The sequence below is a fragment of the Drosophila eugracilis genome, unplaced genomic scaffold (genome assembly GCF_018153835.1).
Source record: "Drosophila eugracilis isolate 14026-0451.02 unplaced genomic scaffold, ASM1815383v1 contig_1005, whole genome shotgun sequence".
Classification (NCBI taxonomy): domain Eukaryota; kingdom Metazoa; phylum Arthropoda; class Insecta; order Diptera; family Drosophilidae; genus Drosophila; species Drosophila eugracilis.
In genome coordinates, this window is record NW_024571771.1 from 119,555 (window position 1) to 140,787 (window position 21,233).

At 36.2% G+C, this 21,233-nt stretch overlaps 1 protein-coding gene across 4 annotated transcripts; it reads left to right on the forward strand.

The window, feature by feature from the left end:
- Positions 1 to 4,001: 4,001 nt before the first annotated feature.
- On the forward strand, positions 4,002 to 13,152 carry LOC108114871 (eukaryotic translation initiation factor 4B). Of its 4 annotated transcripts, XM_017226029.2 has the most exons (5): positions 4,002 to 4,120; positions 4,404 to 5,534; positions 7,521 to 7,578; positions 9,640 to 9,763; positions 12,968 to 13,152. In XM_017226029.2, the coding sequence occupies exons 1-5, from the start codon at positions 4,108 to 4,110 to the stop codon at positions 13,019 to 13,021; spliced, it is 1,380 nt and encodes a 459-aa protein (XP_017081518.1). In that variant the 5' UTR covers positions 4,002 to 4,107; the 3' UTR covers positions 13,022 to 13,152. The 4 variants fall into 4 exon arrangements, 3 of the variants coding, with proteins under 3 accessions (XP_017081518.1, XP_017081535.1, XP_017081529.1); XR_001772768.2 differs by lacking the exon at positions 7,521 to 7,578 and having other exon boundaries at positions 4,404 to 5,524; XM_017226046.1 differs by lacking the exon at positions 12,968 to 13,152 and having other exon boundaries at positions 4,404 to 5,524; positions 9,640 to 9,750.
- The last annotated feature ends 8,081 nt before the right edge of the window (positions 13,153 to 21,233 follow it).

The window sequence follows — 21,233 nt, forward strand, 5'->3', positions numbered from 1 at the left end:
GGACGGACAGGCGGACAGACGGACAGACGGACATGGCTCAATAGACTTCGCTATTGATCCTGATTAAGAATATATATACTGTGTAGGGTCGGAAACGCTTCCTTCTATATGGATTATACTTTTCAACGAACCTAGTATATATATAGCGAAGGAGCTGGCGCACGCGAAATTGCTGGGCTATACGTTGGCGATACGGCAAAAACGCATAAATGTATGATCGTGCGTATGTATGTTTTATTCTAGTGGGGAATACAAGTTTAAAGAAGTAATCCTAATACAAAATATCGTTTACCGCGGTATAACTTCCCACACTTCACGGCTTTTGACGAAAAACTCACCACGAACGCGCCATATTTATCTATCTAGTGTGCCCGATAAGGTTGTTGATAACATATCAAAATATCAATATATCGATATTTTTTCTAAAAATGATATACTTATATATATTATTTTGGCCAAATATCGAAATCATATTTTTTTTTTATATTTTTTTGATATTTTTTCCTTGGTCACGCTGAATTTTGAAGCGTAGATTACTTGATTGTATAGAAAGATAACTGAAAAATGAATGTTAAATCAAATTACACAAATATAACAGGCGGCACCGCCAAGTGCATTCATTGTACTAAAACAATAAAGACCAGCGGAAACACATCGAATCTGTCGTCGCACTTGCGCAATAAGCATAGCGAAGTGTTACAAAATGCGCGCAAAAGAAGGTATGTATGAAAAGCATGTGTGTGTATGAGTATGTGCGTCTATGGGTTCCAATGAAATATCAATTCCAATGAATATCAAAGTTTAACACGCGGCTAACAATATATTACAATATATTCATTTGTTTTAATTTTTAGCTATCTGTGAACTTGGAAAAAGTGCTTACAATATCTGAATCCTTCAAGAGTGTTGAAGCCTTTAAAGCCAAAAATGAAACGAAGAAAAGAGCAAGTGGCATTCATTACTTTCATTTCCTCTTTAGAGAATGGAAATAAGACAAAAGATGTAAAGCAATTGTGTACATGAGCTGAAAATGTTAAGTGAAGTAAAGGATGTTGCGTTTACCTGCGACGCCGTGACCATACCAAATTCTAGTCGCTCTTTCCTTACCAAGAAAGATTCGCTAAATTCAATCTGCCTTGCATCGTCAAGAATGAATCAAGTGTGTTGAAATATATATATATATATTTTTTTTTTGTAAATTGTGTTTTGTTGTCAATTGTGTGTTGTTTTTGTTGGTGTTGTCGATGTCGATGTATTATGTGGTTTTTATTTATTAAATTTAAGTAAATTTAAGTAATATTTTCCAATTTCAATTAAGTCGCATACCAGTGAATATGTAACCACTTTGTTGGAAGAGGCGTGCGCCAAATTTAACATAGATAAAATTAAGTGCACAACTCTCACGACAGACAGCGAAAGCAACATGAAGTGCGCTGCCAAACTGTTTCTTGGACTGAACAAACATGTGCCGTGTTTCGCCCACTGCATAAACCTTGTAGTAGATGAAACTATCATAGAAATATGTTCATTTTCCAGTATCGTGGATAAAATAAAAAGAGCGGTCATTCATTTTAAGCATAGTCCGGATATGATGGACCAGCTAAGAAAGGCCCAATCGGATGAGGGAACTCCCGAACTAAGACCCTCATACAAAATGTGGACACCAGGTGGATCTTTTGCCTGGATATGATGGAGTCCTTTTTAGGCTTAGCCAACAAGGTGGCTCTTATTTTGCTACAGAAATCGGAACGTGCCAAAGGACTCCTCGAAATGCTCAATGTGTCAGAGCTAACAATATGCCGAGACGTATGTAGTCTCCTTCAATCTTTCAAAAAAGCAACAGAGCAAATAAGTGGGGAAAATTACGTAACTGTTAGTTTAGTAATACCACTTATTTCAATGTTAGCAGCCAAAATTAAAACATTGGAAATGGAGACGAAGGAAGGCGAAAGAGCTAAAGATGCGCTCTTGAAATTTTCTGATAGAAGGTTTCAGGCTTTGCAAACTAATGAAATATTGGTTAAATCAACATTTTTAGACCATAGGTTTAAAAAAATGTATTTGGCGCCTCTAACGGTAAAGGATGCCATTGCTGATATTACACTTGATATCAATAAATTTACTGTTAAGGGAAGGGTATGTCATCTAGTTAAAATTTTGTTTACCTGAATAACTAATTTACTAAAAAGTAAAACTAATAGGCTTAATATTATAACATTTAACATTGTTCTAATAATAATATAAACACATTCTTAAATATATAGTAAATAAATTTTTTACATTTTTACAGATTTCTGATGTCACAAAACCGGAAGACTGTTTTGACGATTTCGTGAGCTCACACAATCACTCAATCCCAAAATTGCCCCAAGCTGCTAGGGAATGTAACCAGTTGGAAGTATGGAAATCCCATAGGGCGACCATGCCGCCCCTTTACAAGGTGTCCATGAAACACCTTATCACCCCAGGCAGCTCGGTGCCATCAGAGCGGCTGGCATCCGCCATAAAATGTGTCGTTTGCGACGCTAGAAGCAGAATGACGGACATACACATCAAACAAATCTTTAAATTCCGCAAGTTGGGTTTAATGTTAAATTTGCTTTAGTTAAAATTATAATTAAAAAATGTATAAATTTATAAAGCACGTTTTTTTTATTACGCAAAAAATAATATTTTCATTTAATATTTTAATTATAAAATATATCGATATTTTTCGGTGATATTTAAAAATATTATCATCATATTTTTTGATAAAAAAATATCATCGATACGATATTTTAAAAATATTCGACAACCCTAGGCCCGATCTCTTCATGAGGAACAATACCAAAATTCCAATATTAAATACCAAACTCGATAATCGCGCGACAACCTCGCTTTGAAACTTTAATTTTCGTCGAAAGTCCGCTCGCTGGCTCAATGTGCAATGTAGAGTTAAAATTGGGAATGCGATTTTAAGCTAAAATTCGATAACATCGGATCTAGCACTATAGTTTCACCACATAATGCTGCCGTAATAAAGATTATAAAACATAAAATAACTAAACGTTTCAACATTTATTTTAAAATATAATACCACTCTTTACGTATCTAATTTAATTTTATTTATTTATTTTTCGTAATAATTTACTTGTCCTATTAAAATGATGAACTTCAATCCGCATACCGTTTTATATAAAAAAAAATTTCGGAAACAATCATTTTTGGTAACAATTTGTTGCGGTCTTGTCAAATAATTTTTGACTGGTCGTATATATACATATGTACACGTTACTCGTAAAATAAAATTATGTGCTTTAGAAACTATAAGAGATATAAAGTTTCTAATAGAAAAATTCTCAAGGCCACGCACACGCTAACGCCTACCGTTGGATACTACGACAGTGTACGTTTCTCGCCAAATACAAAGCCACAAAACGCGATAATCTGAAGATGTTGATGTGACGGGGACTAAAGGAATTAGGAATTCAATAACATAGTGGGCCTTACAAATAAATAAATAAATTATATGGTTCAACGCACCCAGCAAAATGCTGACTCGTAACCTACAATTAAACTCTGCTTCCAGGCGGCTGAAGAACACGTTCTCGCATTGATTACAAGGTCAGCATGCCAGTAACGGAACTGAATACAGGGCTATGTTTGGATGTCAGGGTTTATTAAGAATAGAACTTAAGATTTCATATCTTTCCAGATCTCATATCATTCTGAAACCTTCGGGCGAAAACCAAATAATGTATTCATATAAGTGCTGCACTTATTCCTGTCATTTTAGTAATCTTAACAGTAAATGTTAAAGTAAATTATTTGAACATAATTTTATTGGTTATTTAACTTTAAAAGTTAATGGATAAATCTGCACAGTTACATTTTAGAGTTTATTATATATCTAATAATAATAATAATTGCAAAATATATTATCTTATCCGATGTTCTGATTTCATCGATTAACTTAAGATGCTACCTTGTCAAGCACGAGTAGGGCCAGTGAAACTGTTCCAATAGAAAATTCGATAACGATATAAGGAAATTAGTTTCCATATGTACATATGAACATCTATTCGTAGAATTATCAAAATTAAAGTTTGTTTGGAATTATTCAGTAAAATGGCTTCTGCAGGTTTGATATATTATTTAATTAATTTAAAAATAATATTTTTATATTCATTTAAAAATTGTGAAAAATACACAGTTTGAATATACTTCTGCCAATACTATCGAATTTCCACATGGTTTTAGTTTAGACACGTAATGTAAATGATACTGTAATTTAATGTAGTCAAATACATAAATATATTTACGATTATTATATATGTATGTACATATTCACGATAATTTTTTTATTGTACATATCTTATTTGTACGTAATTTAAATTACTTTACTATATAATTGATTATTCTAGGAAAAAAGGGGAAAAAAAATAAAGGAACGGTTATATCCTTGCAATCGTTTCTATCCAGTGCTGACACACCAGCCGGAACCACCCAAGTTTCAAAGAAAATACGAAATTTAGACGGCGAAGACAGCGATGAAGGAAGTTGTACACTACCACTAGTTTATCAGCTTCCAACAGCTCCAAGAGCAAATAGAATATTTGATGATAATTCTATTCCTCATAAAGCCCCGTTTATTGCTTATATCAACAACTTACCATTTGATGCAAATGAAGATGACCTTTATGAGTTTTTTGGTGGTATTAATTTAGTATCTCTTAGACTTCCGCGTGAAGACGGCGAAAACGGTCGTTCACGAGGTTTCGGATATGTTGAATTAGAGAACCGAGATGATTTAATACATGTTCTTAGTTTACCGGATCCATCTATTAAAGGTCGACGCATTCGTATTGAGTTATCCAATGAAAACGACCAGCAAACCCGGCAAAAAACTAATAGGCGGTTTGATGGTTTTGGAAATAGTGGAGATAATAGAGAATCTGGAAATTGGAGACGAGATAATCAAAATAATGGAAGTAGTTTTGGATATTCTTCCAATTTCGACAAAAGCTATAATAGGGAGAGAAAGGCTTTACCAGAAAGAGAAGAAGCAAACACTCCTGGATCTTGGCGCACAAGCGCTAGACCGCGATCTATTGATTCCTCGCCCACTAGAAGGGAGGTCGAAGTGGTATCTGATAAATATCGCGACGGTCGCAGAACTGTAGAACGATATTCCCGTGAAGAGGCTTTCAAATTTGAAGAAAGGCCAAAATTAAATTTAAAACCACGAACTTTACCATTGCCAGATATTAAACAAATTGGTTTTGAAAAGAACGATTTCGACAAAGCAAATTTGATACAACAAACTGCAACTCCATTAATTAATGTCTTTGGATCAGCAAAACCGGTGGATACTGCAGCAAGAGAATTGGAAATTGAAGAACGTTTAGCTCTTGCACGAAAACAGGGTGGAAATCGACAGGAAGAGGAGTCTTTAACTGACAAGCTGGCTGAAGTGCAAATCGATAAAAATGATAACGAAAGTGTAAATGCAACAGTTAGCTGGCGCCGCCATCAAGACAACAAGGTGTGTCAAGGTAATTATTTTATAGCAGTTTCTTGTAGAATCAAAGGTTATAATCCATTCGTTGAAAAGTATGTAAGAGGTCGAATGAAGCGTTTTCGACCCTATTAAGTATATGTATTCTTAATCATGACCAATAGCTCAGTCAATTTGTTGACATGGACGCTGAGATCTGTATAATTGTATTTATTTAACAAACTTAAATCTACTATACAATACCAAATCTAATACATTTTTTAAAAAGTACTACTTGATAGCACCTTCGACTCAAGCGACTCTGTATATACATACGAGGTGTGTTCAAAAAGTAAGGTGACTCTTCAAATTTCGCGAATTTCAAATTTTTCGATTATCGATTTTTTTGTTTTGTTATATTGGTACACTCTTCCCTAACATCTGTACCAAGTTTCAATGGAACATCCTCTTTTGTTTGGTTGTGAGAGGCGTAAAGTTACAAGTTGTTTTGCGAGCTCGGCGATTTTTTGCTATCGAAAAATATGGATCAAAGGATTTGGATTTTTTGGCCAAAAACAACACCACAATAATGCCTCAGCCACCATATTCACCGGATTTGGCCCCATGTGACTTTTTCTTGTTCCCAAAACTGAAGATAATCGAAAAATTTGAAATTTGAAAAGTCACCTTACTTTTTGAACACACCTCGTATAACTTCTAAAAGGTTTCGATAATCGAAAAATTTGAAATTCGCGAAATTTGAAGAGTCACCTTACTTTTTGAACACACCTCGTATGTATAAAGGATTCAATTTAAGTGATCTGAATGGGTTGCAAATAATCGGCCTAAATTCTATATATTTCTTAGCATCTTAGAACAATCCAGATTATTCATTTACAAGATAATAAATCAGGTAGGACCTGTTTCCCGCGGAACTTTTCATCCGATTACTGGAACTGAACTTCACAGTAAAAGTCAGTAGCATCCAAATCAGTACGAATAGCATGGCAATTATTTGTTTTATCACAATGATTGTCGCATATGACGTCTAAGTCCTGTTATGAATATTTGCAAAACATTGTTAATAATCATTTAAGTTCTCTTATTCGACTCGACGTAATACTACACTGTGGTTATTCCGTATTTGCATATCAAAGTTCCGTAGCTTAGCGTTTTAGCCTGCCGATATCGATTTATTTTACTTTTCATGGTTGAGAATTAAAAAAAAAAGTATATAACAGGCTGAAGGAAGCGTTTCCGGCCTTATAAAGTATATAGATTCTTAATCAGGATCAATAGTGAAGTACATTGAGCCATGTCCGTCTGTCCGAACGCTGAGATCTCAGGAACTATATTAGATACAAAGTTGATATTAAGGAAGCAGATTCTTGAGGTCCCTACGCAGCGCAAGTTTCAGCATCTTGCCACGCTCACAAAGTACGGAAACTTAAGTCGATGAAATCTCACAAACTATTAAAGCTATAAAGTTGGGATTTATGCCAGCGCATTCTACGGTATTACCATTATCCGACAACGCCCACTCTTTCGCCTACAAACTGGCGTCCACTATATTATAATGTATGTCTTCGTTTGACCTTGTATAACATATATTTGTCAATATCTATCGATTTACCAAAGATCAAATCGGAACATTACTTCGCTATTTATGAAGAAATTAAGGTTATAGGGCCTCACTTGGGCAGTGACATCAGTATTAGTTACTCAACATGCTTTCTCTGACAATAGGTGGGCTTTTCGTGAATTTCCAATATCAAAATAAATATTTTTAAATTGTGTAAAACAGTAACAACTATAGCGATTGCTTGTTTTGTGTTACAAATTTGTCTCGTTTATGATTTCTAAACACGCCCGGACCCCCTTTGAAAACGTCCAAAAATATTCATTAAAGTCCGTTGCCGGACATATATGGTTACATTCATTTTTATATAAATATATTTATATTTATACTATGTCTAGTATGCTTTTATGATTATTCCGAATATATATATATAATTGTAATTTAAGTAAAGAACTTTTTTTTTAGACAACAAATCCCGTGACGTAAATTATAAAATAAATCATCATCCTGACCAATATGACAGGTATGTAAAAAAAATTAAATTTAAAAAATTGTATCAATTTACCAATCATTAGAGCTATTAGAGCGCTAAAAGCCTTTCAAATAATGCACTGCAGTCTTATTATTATTTATCTGAGTATCTGATTATGGTTGCACAATTTAACATCTTAAGATGCTAAGATGCTAAAGAACGCTAAGATATTGGTAACTAAACGTGATAAAAAATTGGGATTAATAATTGAGTTTTTAATGATATCCCTAATGCGTATTATTTTTTCTGAGCACTATCTGAGCACACCCACTCTAACGCTCATAAACCGCGGAAAACTGTCTCACGTCCATATTAAAATGTATGTTTTGTTTGAAATTTTATAACACCGAACCAATTGTTTTGCATTTTATTAAGAAGTCTAGGTTATAAGGCCTCACCTGGACAGTAACGTTCTCATTATTTTTTAATTAAGCATTTTCTTAAATTTTTTTTTAACAAAATTGATATTTTAAAATTGGATGAAACAGTAACGAGTATCTTGTAGTCGCGCCACTCGATTATAGCTTTTCTTCTCGTTTTTTAATATGTTAATTATTATAATATATTTCACAATATAATGACAAAAGAACTAACTAGAATGATAGTTAGTTGCTATTATATTTCGAATCTTCTTCTTTGGAGACTTAAAAAAAGTTATAAAATCTTAAATCTATAGCCTAAATATCCAGTTTTTATTTATAAGGTGCCTCAAATTTGCTAAGATGGGAGGTCCGTGAGTTGTAGGTGTGTTCTGCCACCTAGAAAAGTTAATTTTAATTTTATTCATTTGATTTCGTTTGATCTTGTATAATATATAATATATATATTTTGTCAATATCTATCGATATAGAAAAAATTAAAATTGGAACATTTCGATTTATTGAAAGGTCACCATTATTTATTAGACATGAGGGGGTGTGCCAATTTCTGATAGCCAAATGATTAATTGATTGATTTAAAACTCGACTCTAGCGTTTCTTTTTGTGTTTTCAGCATAGTCTTTGCGTTAAGCCAAATATTGTTGCTTTTCCACCTTACAAATTTGTAAAATGGTCAGATCAAACCAAACTAAGCGCCGATTACTGGCGTTATCGGTTGCAGCAACCATATAGGCATTTTTTATCTCAGGATAACAACTCTGCCAATTTAATTTAAGCCTTTAGTACCTTAATTTTTGTCTATTGACAAAAAAAAATATTTGAGGTCAAGCTAAAATTTTAACCCTTATATTTTGGCCTCCACAGATTTTTGCGATTTGTGAATTAAATTATTAAATTTATATTAGCATTTATCTCTCGAGTAAGGTGTACTAAAATATAAACATGAACGAACGAACACGATATTACGCCTATTATATCCTTTAGTTGGTTAGTTTCAAAATAAATAAGCTACCAAAAAGGCATTTATCTTTACTATGTTTTAATAACTCTAATTAAAAATTTGATCTGAACAATGTTCTATCGATTAATTTATATTCATATATGCTTCCTTCTTGTTACTCATGTGTTTTGTCAAATTTGACTTGAATGATACCTTAGGCGAATATATTAAATAGCTGAATTGTAATTCTATTGGTAAAATGCCCTAACATGTGGAGTCAAGAACAAAATTAGAATTAGCCACGTCCACAAACCGCGAAAAACTTAGGCATCCATAATATTATAATGTATGTATAATGTTTGACCTTGTATAACAATTTTTTTGTCAATATCTAATCGATATCAATTTTTCTAATCGGAACATTATTTCGCTATTTATGAAAATAAATGTAGGTTATAGGGCCTCACATGGGCAGTGACATCACTATTAGTTACTCAACATGGTTTCTCTGACAATAGGTGGGCGCTTCGTGAATTTCCAATATCAAAATGAATATTTTTAAATTGTGTGAAACAGAGTACCCTGTATCTTATAGACGTGACACTCGACTATAGCGATTGCTTGTTTTTCCTTTTACATTATGTTTTTAACTATTAAATTACTGATCGATGTGTCGATTATTTCAAAGTATTTTTCATTTCTACTTTAAATGGTTATACATTATATTTGCAGGCTGGAACTCTTAAAAGAAAACGATAATACAAACGGCGTAAGCAAAACTAAAGAAGATTTTAAACTCAAACGAGGTTATCGTAATGACCGTTCACTGCCGAAGAATATTACCCATAATGAGCAAGTGAGTAAAATTTTGTCTTGGTATTATTATTTTTATTTTTAACAAATCTAGGATAAAAAATATTTTTAAATTTATAATGATTTTGAGAACTAAGATAATTGTTTAATTCTTGCATTCCAAAGTTCAATTGCTTTATTCTTTTCGTTATGTCCTCTCTAAACTTACCATATTAAGTCCGACGCATCTGCGAAAAAAGACAAAATAGGCACACATTTTAACTGCCACAGGTTGAAGTCCTCAAACCTACTGGCCGCTCGATTAATGGCTGTTTTGTCGATAGGACTTCTGGCTAAGCACTAGACAGGTAGTAGTAGCAGCTGCTTCCGCGGACCACAGATAATATGAAGGTGCAGAAGGTTGCTACTGTGGCACGTCGCTGGTTCTGGAAATCTCGTTGCGGCAAGTAGCTGACTACAACGAACATTTTAACTGCCACAGGTTGAAGTCCTCAAACCTACTGGCCGCTCGATTAATGGCTGTTTTGTCGATAGGACTTCTGGCTAAGCACTAGACAGGTAGTAGTAGCAGCTGCTTCCGCGGACCACAGATAATATGAAGGTGCAGAAGGTTGCTACTGTGGCACGTCGCTGGTTCTGGAAATCTCGTTGCGGCAAGTAGCTGACTACAACGAACGGTCACCCTGCAGTGATGCAGAGTCGGAAAGAGACGGAAAACACACACAACAGAACTGATTAACATAAGAGAGAGAGAGAGAAAAAGCCAACTTCCGTTATAAAGTAGGAACATGTCCTTAGATACGTTCTTGTGCAACCAAATTTCAGGAAATCCTGAGCAATTTAGAACTGTTAGTATTTCGACTGAAACATTGTGCGAATGGTTTTCTTTGAGTTTGTATATGTTGCTCGTACATGTAACAGGTATATAGGGAAGCGTTTTTGACCCTATAAAGTTATATTTCTTGATCAGAATAAATAGCCCAGTGGATTACATTACATCTGTCCGTATGAACGCTGAGATATGAGGAACTATAAGAGACTAGTGCGCCCGCATCGCTTCGCTCGGTATGCTTTCAATGAGAAGGGCGCCCGTCCACTGCGCGCTCCGCTTTTTAAGCTTGACATAGCCTTCTAAGGCTTATCTACGATGCACGGGCAAAATAAAATTAATAAAATAATTTTCATTTAGGTTTCTATTCAACATTTATTGAAGTACTTTTACAATGTTTTTTGTTTTTCCATCAGGTGCGTAAACGAATAAATCAGTCCATAAATTATAATAAATAGTCCACACACTTGCAATGATTGTCCTTGTGCTTTGTTGATAGTCATTGCGAAGGCAAGTTGCACCGGGAACTGCTAACGTTTGAATTCGAATTTGAACGGCATATTCGTCAGAATCATTGGGATACGTGCAACAGTCGTCTGCACCTTTGAATTTTCCTGTCAAAATTGTTCTTTCGATAACATTATTAATCAGTTTCTTGACTATGAGCCTGGTTACTAGTTGCAAAGTCTAGATGGATATATATTTCGAAGGAGAATGATGGGTACGCCAATTTTCAATGTAAGCACGTGCGGTAACAAGCATGTCAAATATAGATTTCGGTTGGATAGTTGACAACTTTGTCCTGACTCATCACAGTATCGATGGATTTATATGTTGTATTTTTGCCAGGTATTTCAATCAGAATAGCGGTGTTGATGGTGTGGGCGTTTTTGGTCACCAATAATAATTTGACACGTTTTGAGAACTTTGCCCATTCCAGAGTTTTTGTTGATGTTGCATATTGGAGCCTCAGTGTTTTGTAAATTTAATGGTAGCTCCAATGCTGAATGTGCTATTCGTCCACAATCCAAAGAGTTCCCACAATTCCAGATCATGCAATAGCCAGTGCAATATTATTTTGTGATCGTATGGTTGCCAAAATGAGCGACAGAAGAAAAGTCTAACCAGTCTACCACCAGTCGCATCTATGAAAAACAGTTCACCGCGTTGTTCTGTGATTGCACGGATAGTTCTGACATACGCAGTGTGTTGTTTTGGTTTCTGGTATTCAAAATTTAAAATTTAACTGTTTAAAAAGGGCTGCTAGTTTCACTTCTAGAGAGTTGCCACATACTCGTTAGCTCTGTTTAGAGCTAGAGCTGCCAACTATAAAAATGTTATACAAAATGTTTTTCTTTGTATAACATTTTTTGTCTATCTAACGATTTACAAACGATTTTAAAATCGGAACATTATTTCGCTATTTATGATGAAATTCATGTTATAAGGCCTCACATAGACAGAGACGGTTCAATCAGTTACTAAACATACTTTTCTGAAAAATGGTGGCGATTTCTCCGTTTTCGCTAGCATAATTAATACATTAAAATTGGATAAGGCAATAACGGGTATCTTATAGTCGGGGAACTCGACTATAGAGTTTCTTCCTGTTTTATCCTAGTAGACTAGACCTAGGTTACTCAGAGAGTATTGAATCTTTTAAACGTAGAATTTTACCTTCTGTTTTTTTGCAAAATATTGTCAGTTCTTGTCAACGTCTAATTTTTAACCTCTTCTTGCCTAGATGTATATCAATTTTAAACTGCATTAACTTATTCATATTGTTTGTAGTAATTATTACCTTATGCATTGATATATATAGATTATTACATGCGTGTCGCGTGTCGCTAGCAAGTGGCTTCAGTCATTGGACCACTTGTACTACTTGTAGTGCATCACGTTTATCGTTTTGACTTGAAATATTGATTATAAAAACCCTTCTTTCTATTGTAACATTTTTTAACAAGATAATTTGTAATTACCGTAAGTTAGAATAATTATTATTTTAAGGTTTGGCCTTTTCTACTTCAATGATATTTATTTTACATTTAAAAGGTTTAACAGATTAACGAGTATTTTATATAACACTCAACTGCAGCATTGATTTCTTTTGAACCAACTGCGCACCAAAAAGTTTTCTATTTATGTCTCACTTTTTAACCAGAAAAGGTTATTAGGGTCATCATTAGCCCAACAATAATCTCGTTTTAATAGTATTTTAACATAACTTTGACACTGGAAAACTAACAAATATTTGCATATTTTCATTGATTCATTATTTAAATGTAAAGTCTTCTGTTTCCAGATTTAATTAAGCCTTAGCTGTAAGCTTAAGGAAATCACGTGAATTAGTTTTGCGGAACACCGTAAAATCGACTAAAAGCAGCATTTATCTGATCATTAAATTCTTTATTTCAGGTTTTGCAATCGTCTAATAAATATTCTGGACTTGACGATGATGGATCTGAATAAAATATTTGTATGTTTCTTATAAAAAAAAATAAAAGCATATATAGCATAATTTACAGCAATTTATAAACATTGTTCTTGTGATTTAAAACAAACAAAAAAAAAACAGGAATAAATTCTGCATATTAAGCTTACATTCTTTTTTTGCGTTCGGAATGAGGAATCTAAAAATCCAGGTCAAACATTTATTTTTAATTTCAAGCGTATTTAGTTAATGGATTTGATAAGCTTTAATTTGAGTTTTAATTTAGTGTTTACAAAAAATTATTTAAAAGGAGTTACAGATAGCATGTTTGCCTGGTAATTTAGTTAAGATTTCGATGGCTTAATGGATTGCTATAATCTTACTCGATAGTACTGAGAAATGTATATAGCAGAGAACGTCAAGGGTGTTTTTTTTTTTGGCACCCGAATCACACTTACACATTCGGGTGTTTGTCGCACTCACAAACAGAAAGAAAAGAGTAACACACCCGCACTCACAAATCGCTATGGGTGTTTTGTGTATTTGCTTTTCGTCATTCACGCAATTCTATGTACTCGATTCTATTGCACAGACGCCCAAAACACTTACAGCAAAAGAAGGGAATGTTCGAAACAACACTGCAAGCCATCAACCTGCTACTCGCAGTGCAATTGACTTATGATCTGTATTCTTATACGCATCTGCAATAAACGGTAATAAGTAATAAGATTAAAATTAATCCAAACGAAAAACCAGATATTTGGACTTTCTTAAGGGGCTATATTCATGTAAAATTATTTGGTCAATCCTCAATGATTTGCTCATGCAAAGCGGTTGACGACACCCGAAACACTCAAAACAGTTGAAGACACCCGAAACACTCAAATCAGTTGAAGACACCCGAATCAGTCATCCCGAAACATGGGTGTTTCGAACACTCCCTTTTTTTGCTTGAAGTGTTTTGGGTGTCTGTGGAACAGAATAGTTTGTGCGTATGATCACATTCGAAATGATCAGTGCAAGGCAACCACCCTTATTTTAGGGTGCCGATCACACTATATGTGCCGAAAACGTACAGATGATTCTACTACAATTATTATTTGGGTGTAACCTTGCCGTTGTCTGGTATACAAGTTTTCTTGTTATGGTATAGGTGGTTAATTTACCGGCCTTGATGCTAACTGTTTATGTAAAGTTGTGGTTAGAATAGGATGTGAATAATTTACTAGGTTTTTTTTAATTTAGAGCTTGTGAAATGGAGTGTTTCGTTTTTTTTTAGGACTAGAGAGTTTTTTTGCAACGAAAGGGACAGTATGTGCGAACGAGTGTCAACCATCCTAGTGGCTTTGTAATGCGACCTAATTTTGGACAGTCAACAAAAAACATTTTTTGGATCCCATTGCAGGCCAAGGGTTTTCACTGATTCGTCTTCACTAATTGATATTTTTCCGCTGCAAAGCCATCTTTAATTCCAGCGATCATTTTGTCATCGTTTGACACCCACTTCCGTAAGTTCAAGCCATGTTTCTTAGCTGTGTTTGTATCCTAATGCATTCGCCGATTGTGCTACCACCAGTAATGAGATCGTCCATGTAAAAATTTTCTATAATTGTTACATCATTTAGGCTTAATCCATTGGATGTTTTGACTGAAGCATCAAAAACTTCTCGAAGTTTTGTAGTTAAGCTATCGGGTCTGATGACAGCTTTGTGTGGCAAATAGTATTTGCCTTTGCTAATGGTGTTTACTGGTTCCATGTGTCCCAGTTCCAAGTACTCTTTCATGAAGCTATTGTATTCAGTGAAGATTTGGGGTTGCTTCCTGAATTTTTTTCCATTTGAAGCAGTCTTACCATAGCCTGCCTCCGAGAATCTCCTAAGACGAAGTCGTTCCGGAATGGTATGGAGACAATGAGGCGGCCTTCTTTATCCCAAGTCGTAGTTCTTTGGAAAAGTTGTTCACATCTGATGCTTTCCTCTGACTCACTGGTTTCTTCTTCTAGTTCCCAGAAGCGCTCGAGGTCATCTTAACATATTGTTGCTGCGCTGATGACCTTTTTGTCCGATGCTCTAGCTTTGTTGCCCGAGACAATCCATCCTAATGTGTTTTTTTGTCCTAACGTGTCTTTGACTCTTTTGACTTGGCCCAACATGATAAGTGGGAATAAGTCAACGCCAATTACTATATCGATTCTACTAGGCTCGTTGAAGTATGGGTCAGCTAGCTCGCAGCCCATCCAATCTTTATTGATATCCATGACAACTCTTTGTAGCTTTGGTAATACCAAGGCTTGCGTTGTTGCTTTAAAGGTGCTTTTAAACCTTAGTTTGATTTCCAAGTTCACGCTATTCTTCAGCGCTTCAACGCTTTGTGAGATGCCTTGAAATTCTATAATGCTCTTTGTTTTCCGAACGTTTAACTGATAAGCTGCTTCCTCTGATATAAGAGTATCTGCCAATTTCGTGCCCCTCCATTTTCTTTCCTTCTACATAGATGACACTTTTTTGCACTGAATCTATTGAGTTGTACAATTGCTCAATAAATTCCAGCACATTATCCAACTCCTGAATTTCCCTGGCCTTCTTTATATGTTGCTCGTAAAGTTGTAGGGCTTCTTGAGAAAATTTGTGCAGCAATATCTGATCGAATATGGCATGAGCTTCTTTGCCAATTTGGCCGTTTTCTTTGATAATAAAAAGACACTCTGTTGCTGTGTCTAAGAATTTACGGATACTGCCTTCATCATTGTTCTTCAGCAGTTCCATGTCCAAGAGTTGGTTGACGCGGTCAGCAAATATTTTGGGATTGTTTTCGTAGCGCTTGCATATAAGCTCCCGTGCCGCGGTTTAGCTGGCACCTGATCCATTTAGCAAATGTCAGACTACCATTAGATTCGTTGAAAAGTATGTAACAAGTAGAAGGAAGCGTTTCCGACCCTATAAAGTATATATATTCTTGATCAGGATGAATAGCGAAATGAGCCATGTCCGTCTGTCCGTCTGTCCGTATGAACGCTAAGATCTCAGGAACTATAAGATATACAAAGTTCAGATTAAGCATGAAGATTCTTGAGGTCCCTACGCAGCGCAACTTTATTACAGCATCCTGCCATGCTCACTCTAACGCCCACAAATCGCAAAAAAAAATTGTTGAAATCTCAGGAACTATTGGAGCTAGAAAGTTGAAATTCATAAAGTATAATCTTTAGATGCCAGCACATCTATAGTGGTACTACTATCCAGCCACACCCACCCATACGCCCACAAGGCTCAAAAGACGGTTTTCGGATTTTCTAGAAAAGCTGATATCTCGGTAACTATAAGAGATAGAAAGTTCGGATTAAGCATGTAGGTTTTTATGATGCTCCCAATGCGAAACTCTAACGCCCACAAAACCCGAAAAACCAAAAATGCAAAAATCTCGAAAACTATAAGAGCTACAAAATTTTGCATAGGAACACGTATTTAAGAGATGCCTCTGCATCGAAGTTCCATCTTGCCACGCCCACAAACCGCGGAAAACTGTGGCGTCTATAATATTATTATGAATGCCTTCGTTTGACCTCGTATAACATATTCACTTGGTAAGCTTTTATGAAGACCATGAGGCGGCTTTCTTTATCCCAAGTCGTAGTTTTTTGGAAAAGTTGTTCACATCTAATGCTTTCCTCCGACTCACTGGTTTCCTCTTCTAGTTCCCAGAAGCGCTCGAGGTCATCTTAACATATTGTTGTTGCTGCGCTGATGACCTTTTTGTCCGATGCTCTAGCTATGCTGCCCGAGACAATCCATCCTAATGTGTTTTTTTGTCCTAATGTGTCTTTGACTCTTTTGACTTGGCCCAACATGATAAGTGGGAATAAGTCAACGCCAATTACTATATCGATTCTACTAGGCTCGTTGAAGTATGAGTCAGCTAGCTCGCAGCCTATCCAATCATAACGAGTTCTTAAACACAAATTCTTTTACGTTTTTTGACTCTTTCTGCTTTGAATTTTTGGCATCTGCCAATTTCGTGCCCCTCCATTTTCTTTCCTTCTACATAGATGACACTTTTTTGCACTGAATCTATTGAGTTGTACAATTGCTCAATAAATTCCAGCACATTATCCAACTCCTGAATTTCCCTGGCCTTCTTTATATGTTGCTCGTAAAGTTGTAGGGCTTCTTGAGAAAATTTGCGCAGCAATATCTGATCGAATATGGCATCAGATTCTTTGCCAATTTGGCCGTTTTCTTTGATAATATAAAGACACTCTGTTGCTGTGTCTAAGAATTTACGGATACTGCCTTCATCATTGTTCTTCAGCAGTTCCATGTCCAAGAGTTGGTTGACGCGGTCAGCAAATATTTTGGGATTGTTTTCGTAGAGCTTGCATATAAGCTCCCGTGCCGCGTTATAGCTGGCACCTGATCCATTTAGCAAATGTCAGACTACCATTAGATTCGTTGAAAAGTATGTAACAGGTAGAAGGAAGCGTTTCCGACCCTATAAAGTATATATTCTTGATCAGGATGAATAGCGAAATGAGCCATGTCCGTCTGTCCGTATGAACGCTAAGATCTCAGGAACTATAGGAGATACAAAGTTCAGATTAAGCATGAATATTCTTGAGGTCCCTACGCAGCGCAAGTTTATTACAGCATCCTGCCACGCCCACTCTAACGCCCACAAATCGCAAAAAAAAATTGTTGAAATCTCAGGAACTATTGGAGCTAGAAAGTTGAAATTCATAAAGTATAATCTTTAGATGCCAGCACATCTATAGTGGTACTACTATCCCACAAGGCTCAAAAGACGGTATTCGGATTTTCTAGGAAAGCTGATATCTCGGTAACTATAAGAGATAGAAAGTTCGGATTAAGCATGTAGGTTTTTATGATGCTCCCAATGCGAAACTCTAACGCCCACAAAACCCGAAAAACCAAAAATGCAAAAATATCGAAAGCTATAAGAGCTACAAAATTTTGCTTAGGAACACGTATTTAAGAGATGCCTCAGCAACTTGTTACGAAGTTGCATCTTGCCACGCCCACTAACCGCGGAAAACTGTGGCATCTATAATATTATGAATGCCTTCGTTTGACCTCGTATAACATATTCACTTGGTAAGCTTTTATGGAGACAATGAGGCGGCCTTCTTTATCCCAAGTCGTAGTTTTTTGGAAAAGTTGTTCACATCTAATGCTTTCCTCCGACTCACTGGTTTCCTCTTCTAGTTCCCAGAAGCGCTCGAGGTCATCTTAACATATTGTTGTTGCTGCGCTGATGACCTTTTTGTACGATGCTCTAGCTATGTTGCCCGAGACAATCCATCCTAATGTGTTTTTTTGTCCTAATGTGTCTTTGACTCTTTTGACTTGGCCCAACATGATAAATGGGAATAAGTCAACGCCAATTACTATATCGATTCTACTAGGCTCGTTGAAGTATGAGTCAGCTAGCTCGCAGCCCATCCAATTGATATCCATGACAATTTTTCTGCTCGGTAGAACTCTTTGTAGCTTTGGTAATACCAAGGCTTGCGTTGTTGCTTTAAAGGTGCTTTTAAACCTTAGTTTGATTTCGAAGTTCGCGCTATTCTTCAGCGCTTCAACGCTTTGTGAGATGCCTTGAAATTCTATAATGCTCTTTGTTTTCCGAACGTTTAACTGCTAAGCTGCTTCCTCTGATATAAGAGTTTTTTGGGAGCCTCCATCAATTAAGGAGTATCTTGCCCTTTGTTCTGATAGAGGCAATTGCTGCTAACTGACTTCTTGGTATTTCTACATTATCCAACTCCTGAATTTCCCTGGCCTTCTTTATATGTTGCTCGTAAAGTTGTAGGGCTTCTTGAGAAAATTTGCGCAGCAATATCTGATCGAATATGGCATCAGCTTCTTTGCCAATTTGGCCGTTTTCTTTGATAATAAAAAGACACTCTGTTGCTGTGTCTAAGAATTTACGGATACTGCCTTCATCATTGTTCTTCAGCAGTTCCATGTCCAAGAGTTGGTTGACGCGGTCAGCAAATATTTTGGGATTGTTTTCGTAGCGCTTGCATATAAGCTCCCGTGCCGCGTTATAGCTGGCACCTGATCCATTTAGCAAATGTCAGACTACCATTAGATTCGTTGAAAAGTATGTAACAGGTAGAAGGAAGCGTTTCCGACCCTATAAAGTATATATGTTCTTGATCATGATGAATAGCGAAATGAGCCATGTCCATCTGTCCGTCTGTCCGTATGAACGCTGAGATCTCAGGAACTATAAGAGATACAAAGTTCAGATTAAGCATGAAGATTCTTGAGGTCCCTACGCAGCGCAAGTTTATTACAGCATCCTGCCACGCCCACTCTAACGCCCACAAATCGCAAAAAAATCTCAGGAACTATTGGAGCTAGAAAGTTGAAATTCATAAAGTATAATCTTTAGATGCCAGCACATCTATAGTGGTACTACTATCCGGCCACACCCACCCATACGCCCACAAGGCTCAAAAGACGGTTTTCGGATTTTCTAGGAAAGCTGATATCTCGGTAACTATAAGAGATAGAAAGTTCGGATTAAGCATGTAGGTTTTTATGATGCTCCCAATGCGAAACTCTAACGCCCACAAAACCCGAAAAACCAAAAATGCAAAAATCTCGAAAACTATAAGAGCTACAAAATTTTGCTTAGGAACACGTATTTAAGAGATGCCTCATCAACTTGTTACGAAGTTGCATCTTGCCACGCCCACAAACCGCGGAAAACTGTGGCGTCTATAATATTATTATGAATGACCTCGTATAACATATTCACTTGGTAAGCTTTTATGGAGACAATGAGGCGGCCTTCTTTATCCCAAGTCGTAGTTTTTTGGAAAAGTTGTTCACATCTAATGCTTTCCTCCGACTCACTGGTTTCCTCTTCTAGTTCCCAGAAGCGCTCGAGGTCATCTTAACATATTGTTGTTGCTGCGCTGATGACCTTTTTGTCCGATGCTCTAGCTATGTTGCCCGAGACAATCCATCCTAATGTGTTTTTTTGTCCTAATGTGTCTTTGACTCTTTTGACTTGGCCCAACATGATAAGTGGGAATAAGTCAACGCCAATTACTATATCGATTCTACTAGGCTCGTTGAAGTATGGGTCAGCTAGCTCGCAGCCCATCCAATCTTTATTGATATCCATGACAATTTTTCTGCTCGGTAGAACTCTTTGTAGCTTTGGTAATACCAAGGCTTGCGTTGTTGCTTTAAAGGTGCTTTTAAACCTTAGTTTGATTTCGAAGTTCACGCTATTCTTCAGCGCTTCAACGCTTTGTGAGATGCCTTGAAATTCTATAATGCTCTTTGTTTTCCGAACGTTTAACTGCTAAGCTGCTTCCTCTGATATAAGAGTTTTTGGGAGCCTCCATCAATTAAGGAGTATCTTGCCCTTTGTTCTGATAGAGGCAATTGCTGCTAACTGACTTCTTGGTATTTCTTTCCTCATAGAGTGAGTTATTATGGGCCTTGGATCATCGTGTGCAAGTCCAATTTTTCTTGCATTCTTTAAAGCTTTGGGTGCCCAAACATTTATAGCATAACGAGTTCTTAAACACAAATTCTTTTACGTTTTTTGACTCTTTCTGCTTTGAATTTTTGGCATCTGCCAATTTCGTGCCCCTCCATTTTCTTTCCTTCTACATAGATGACACTTTTTTGCACTGAATCTATTGAGTTGTACAATTGCTCAATAAGTTCCAGCACATTATCCAACTCCTGAATTTCCCTTCTTCATATGTTGCTCGTTAAGTTGTAGGGCTTCTTGAGAAAATTTGCGCAGCAATATCTGATCGAATATGGCATCAGCTTCTTTGCCAATTTGCCATGTCCAAGAGTTGGTTGACGCGGTCAGCAAATATTTTGGGATTGTTTTCGTAGCGCTGCATATAAGCTCCCGTGCCGCGTTATAGCTGGCACCTGATCCATTTAGCAAATGTCAGACTACCATTAGATTCGTTGAAAAGTATGTAACAGGTAGAAGGAAGCGTTTCCGACCCTACAAAGTATATATATTCTTGATCAGGATGAATAGCGAAATGAGCCATGTCCGTCTGTCCGTCTGTCCGTATGAACGCTAAGATCTCAGGAACTATAAGAGATACAAAGTTCAGATTAAGAAGATTCTTGAGGTCCCTACGCAGCGCAAGTTTATTACAGCATCCTGCCACGCCCACAAATCGCAAAAAAAATTGTTGAAATCTCAGGAACTATTGGAGCTAGAAAGTTGAAATTCATAAAG

What these genes read in the sequence shown, in the direction of transcription:
- LOC108114871 (XM_017226029.2), top strand. An exon ending in CATCCTGACCAATATGACAG is followed by an intron (nt 7,579 to 9,639) that starts GTATGTAAAAAA and finishes TTATATTTGCAG; the next exon opens with GCTGGAACTCTTAAAAGAAA. An exon ending in ATATTACCCATAATGAGCAA is followed by an intron (nt 9,764 to 12,967) that starts GTGAGTAAAATT and finishes TCTTTATTTCAG; the next exon opens with GTTTTGCAATCGTCTAATAA.